This window comes from Gymnogyps californianus, chromosome 11 (genome assembly GCF_018139145.2).
Source record: "Gymnogyps californianus isolate 813 chromosome 11, ASM1813914v2, whole genome shotgun sequence".
NCBI lineage: Eukaryota > Metazoa > Chordata > Aves > Accipitriformes > Cathartidae > Gymnogyps > Gymnogyps californianus.
Genome location: NC_059481.1, coordinates 69,729 through 74,625, shown reverse-complemented (window position 1 = coordinate 74,625; position 4,897 = coordinate 69,729). Strand labels below are relative to the sequence as shown.

Genomic DNA, 4,897 nt, shown 5'->3' with positions numbered 1-4,897 from the left:
GCACTTGAAATGTTGCCTAAAGGTGAAGAGAAAGGAACAGTACACTTAATAAATGCAGCTGTGTCACATTAACTTCTCATAGTGTTAAATTATTGTAAAGTAACAATAAAAATGTGTTTCTGAGTTACATTTTCCTCATAAAAGGCAAATACACTTTTTCTACTTTATGTCAAGAGATTGGTTTCACATGTCTCAAATGAAATATAAGAAAAACAGAATGACATTTATTCTGAATTAGTGAATTAAAAAAAACCTGACCAGGCAAACCAAGAGAAAAATCTACAAGCAAGGAAACATAAATAATTTGTAAACTTAAAATAATATATTAGCCTTTGAATGTTCGTGTGTATTTGTGTCTGTGCACTAACAAGAAAAAAAGTGCAACTCAGATAGTAATTATAATAGTAATAAAAAGTAAATTAAATGGGCAAAGGGAGAGGGGAAGAGGAAAAACAAGAAAAAGAGGAAAGTGAAACATTGTATAGTCCATGAGTCATTTCCGTTTACAGTAATAACTGCCTTGAATTATTTTTCATAAAAAAGCAGCAACAGCTGTTGCTCTGACTCATGCTCATGATAATAACCTGTTCTGTAGTCAGAATACAACAAAGAGCCTGAATGTCAACAAGAGTCAGTCTTGAAGTGTTCCCAGCTTACAAAGAATGAAGACGATGGTGTCTGATGACTATTTTTTCCAAGGCCTTCTTGAATGCCTTGTTTCTCAAGCTGTAGATTACTGGGTTCAGAAGGGGTGTGACCACTGTGTAGAGCACAGATACAGTCTTGTTGAGCTCTGAGGACAGGTTGTAGGTGGGACGGACATACATGGAAATCATTGTACCATAGTATATAGTCACTACCATGAGGTGTGAGCTGCAGGTGGAGAAGGTAATTCTTTTTCCAGAAGCAGAGGGTATCTTCAGGATACTGAGAATTATAAGTAGGTATGAGACAAGAGTCAACAGAAAGCAGCTGGAAAGGACAAGGAGAGAGAGGATGAAGATGACAGCTTCTGTGACAGTAGTGTCTGAGCATGAGAGCTTCAACAGTGGAGAGATATCGCAGAAGAAGTGATCAATGAGGTTGTAACTGCAGAAATGCAATCTGGAGACCATCAGACAGGGCAGAAAACCAGTGAAAACACCAGTGACCCAGGAGCCCACAGCCAGACGGGTATAAGACTCAGCAGTCATGGTCATACCATAGTGCAGGGGTTCACAGACCGCAAGGAATCGGTCATATGCCATCACTGCCAAGAGGTAGCACTCAGTGGCTCCCAGGGAAATGAAGTAATAAAGCTGTGCCATGCATCCTGAGAAAGAGATGCTCTTCCTCTTTGCCAGTAGATTGGCCAGCATCTTGGGTACAATTGTAGTGGTGTAACAGACCTCTAGGAAAGAGAGGTTCTTGAGAAATTTGTACATGGGTGAATGAAGTCGTGGCTCCAGTGTCACCACTGAAATAATAGTGATGTTTCCTAGGATCGTGAGAATATAAATAACCAAAAACACTGTGAATAGTAGGATCTGGCAGTGTGGGTTGCTACTGAAGCCCAGTAGCCTGAATTCCAGTACTGCAGTCACATTTGTCATCTCTTGGAAAGAGCTAGGATTTGTCTGCTGAGGAAATAATCAGTATCAGAATATGTTAACTTTCAGTGGTGAAAGCACTATCTATAAAGATTATGATTCTCAAATAAACCTTTGGGAACCGCATCAAAGTCACTACCAGTCTGTCCTTTTCTCCCTCCCTCCCTCCCTTCCATCCTACTCTCTCTCCCTCCTGAAATGTAAGTTTTAACTTGTATTTCATGAACTTCACATAAACAATTGTAGAATGAATTGCAAATAGTCCAGTAGACAGCCACTCTCCACACTTGCACACAAGGATATGTGTAAGAAAGTACATAAATATATGAAGATATCACTTATACTAATCCATAGTAAAAAGGTATACATAAACTGACACATATATAGCACATGAACTCAGACACCCCCCCAAAGATCTGCTTTTCATTGAAAGAAGTATAAAAACTTATATACATAGTCAACAGAGATTATTGCATTGAAAATTCCACTCATTAATGCACACTCATTAATTTTTTATAAAAATGTAAATACTCATTTGCAGGGTCCTGAACATACACATACAAGGGCACACGTAAGAACTCTCTCAAAATGCTTTGTCGTGGAGGAGTACAAACTTGCACACAGATTCACCAGCAATCTTATAATTTCTTGTTAAATACTGTGAGTAAAGATATAATTTCCACCTCAAGAACGGAAACCATAGAGAATAATCTGTTACTAGAAATTGATTAAGAGCAATGTAGTTCATAAGAATAAACTCCATTTCACATATCCATAATAAGGCTGATGAACATGGCAGTGTTATCTAGTTACTTACATATGAACCAATATGCATAATATTGAGTACGTGTCCAATTTTTACAGAGCTGTTTTCCAAGCTGTGAACACATTAGGTAGTGCTAGGTTTCAATCTGCATTCAGGTCCTTGTCTCAGGCTGGATACATCAGTAACTTATGTTTTTCAGGTTGAGGCTAAATTAATGACAGTACCAGAAAAATAGTTACCTGATGAATTTAATCATCCTTTACTCTGTACTTTGAGTCTTATTACTAAACCCTTACATTGACTACGACATCATATTGGATAGAAACCCTTTTAGACTGAACTACCTCCTGGTTAGTCTTGACTTTCATAAAGCTAGACAGACACAGATAAAGGCTGAACTGTACCAAGCATTGATTTCAATCATTGTTGAGGATCTCTGGGGAGTAATCCCATGGGTGAAGACACTCCATGGAGCACCCTAGCAATAATGGACTGATGACACATCTGCAAGGAAGACCTTGTTAGTAAGAGAAGAAAACCTCTGGAAAAACTGCATCCAAAATTCACCAGAAACATTATAGATCTTTCAGCTAATCAAAATGTTTTCTGGAAGAAGTTCATATGTAACAGATCAAATAATTTAAAGTTGAATTCTATTTTGAAAAATAAAAGTTTTTTAAAGCACACAAAAATACATGAAAGATTTCAGTCTGGGACATTTTCACAGTATATTTCACTCAGGCTATATCTTTCCACTACATCTTCTGAGTGACACTTTGGGAAAGTTGTCTAGGCAAAGCATGTTGCTGTTTGTTCACCAGGGATGGGCTTTCAAGGGTATTTTTCATAATTTCTGATTACCTTCACAAATATTACAGGAATAAAGTAGGAAGAAAAAAAAAGATTGTGAAAAAAAAGATGTTTTGCTACTTATTTCCTATTTATGATTTTTTTCAATGTGTGATCTAGAAAGAGTATAACATAAAAGCATATCTTCCTAATTCGTCTTTTTTTTTTTTTTTTTTTGAAAACAGAAAACTTACTGATGAGGAAAACTTTAAAGAAAATTTTCTCATGATTTTTCTACTTCCAAGTAGATTTAGCACTACAAAAGAGAGTGACTGGAAGGCTGCCATGACGTCTCCCCAAAGCCATCTCTTCTCCAAGCTGATAAAGCCCAGCTCCCTCAGCCTCTCCTCACAGGGGAAGTGCTCTAGCCCCTTGGCCATCCCATAGCCCTCCACTGAACTCACTCCAGCTTGTTGATATTTTACTTGTCTTTAGTGGGAGGCCTAAAACTGGAAGTAGTATCTAGATGTGGTCTAAAAAGTTCTGAATAAATAGAGGGGGATAAACTCTTCCCTTGATCTATTGGCTATACTCCTTTTAATGGGGTCTAGATCCTTTTGGTCTTCTTCACTGTCAGAGCACACTTCTGGCTCATGTTCAGCTTGCTGTCTGAGAAGACCCCTGCAAGTCTTTTTGAGCACAGCCAATCCCCAGTCACTCAGTCCACAGTCCGTGCTGTTGCAAGGGGAGTCTACCTTCCCAGGAGCAGGACTTCACATTTGTTCTTGTTGAGTTTAGTAAGGTTTCTCTTGGCCCATTCCTCCAGTCTGTCTGTGTCTCTTTAGATGGCAGTTCTGCATTTGAACATATCAACTAGTCACCCTGATATGGTGTCATCTACCACCTTGAAAAAGAGTACTCTGTTGCCTCCTCTAAGTAATTCATAAACACATTAAACAAGATGGACAACAGATTATACTGCTATAGTACTTCCTTTATTATTGGCTTTCAGACACAGTACTACCCACTAACCATCACCCTCTGAGATCAAGTATTGAACCATTTTTTACCCATCTGACTGTCCACCTACCCAGCCTGTAATGTCCCAAATTGTATACAATGTATTGTGGGAAACAGTATTGAAAACCTTTCTAAAGTTGAGGTAAATGATACCTACTGCTCTCCTGTTGTCTGCAAATCCTAGAAGGCTATCCTAGAAGGCTATCAGGTTGATTAGGTATGATTTATCACCAGTTGTATCTATGTTGACAGTTCCCAGTCTCTGCCTTCTTCATTTTTGCTAAAATGGGATCCAAGAGGACTCACTCCATGATTTTCCTCAGGACCAACATGAGGCTGACTGGTCTTCAGCTTCCTCAGTTGTTGTTTAGGCCGTTTTTTAAGATGGGTGTGACATCTGCCTTCCTCCAGTTCTTGGGAACCTCCTCTGATCTCCATGATTTTTCCAGGCTAATAGAGAGCAGCCTTGCAAGGACATTGGCCCATTTTCTAATTGTCATCAGGTGGAGCCTGCTGGATCCCATGGACTTGAATGAGTTGGGGTCTCTCAAGCATTCCCTGACTCAATTCTCAGCCACTGCTGGTACTTCTTCTCCGTTAACTAATCACAGAGGCCTGGGACACCTTGTTGGTGAAGACTGAGACAGAGAAGGTATTAAATGCCACAGTCTTGTCTGTTTGTGCTGCTCATTCAGTGATGGTCCTACAGTTCCATTGTTTAGCCTTTTACTAC

At 39.1% G+C, this 4,897-nt stretch overlaps 1 protein-coding gene across 1 annotated transcript; it reads right to left on the bottom strand.

Moving 5' to 3' along the window:
- Positions 1-653: 653 nt before the first annotated feature.
- On the bottom strand, positions 654-1,592 carry LOC127020757 (olfactory receptor 11L1-like). The gene has a single exon (XM_050903540.1). It carries the CDS (start codon positions 1,590-1,592, stop codon positions 654-656), a length of 939 nt encoding a protein of 312 aa, XP_050759497.1.
- Positions 1,593-4,897: the final 3,305 nt, after the last annotated feature.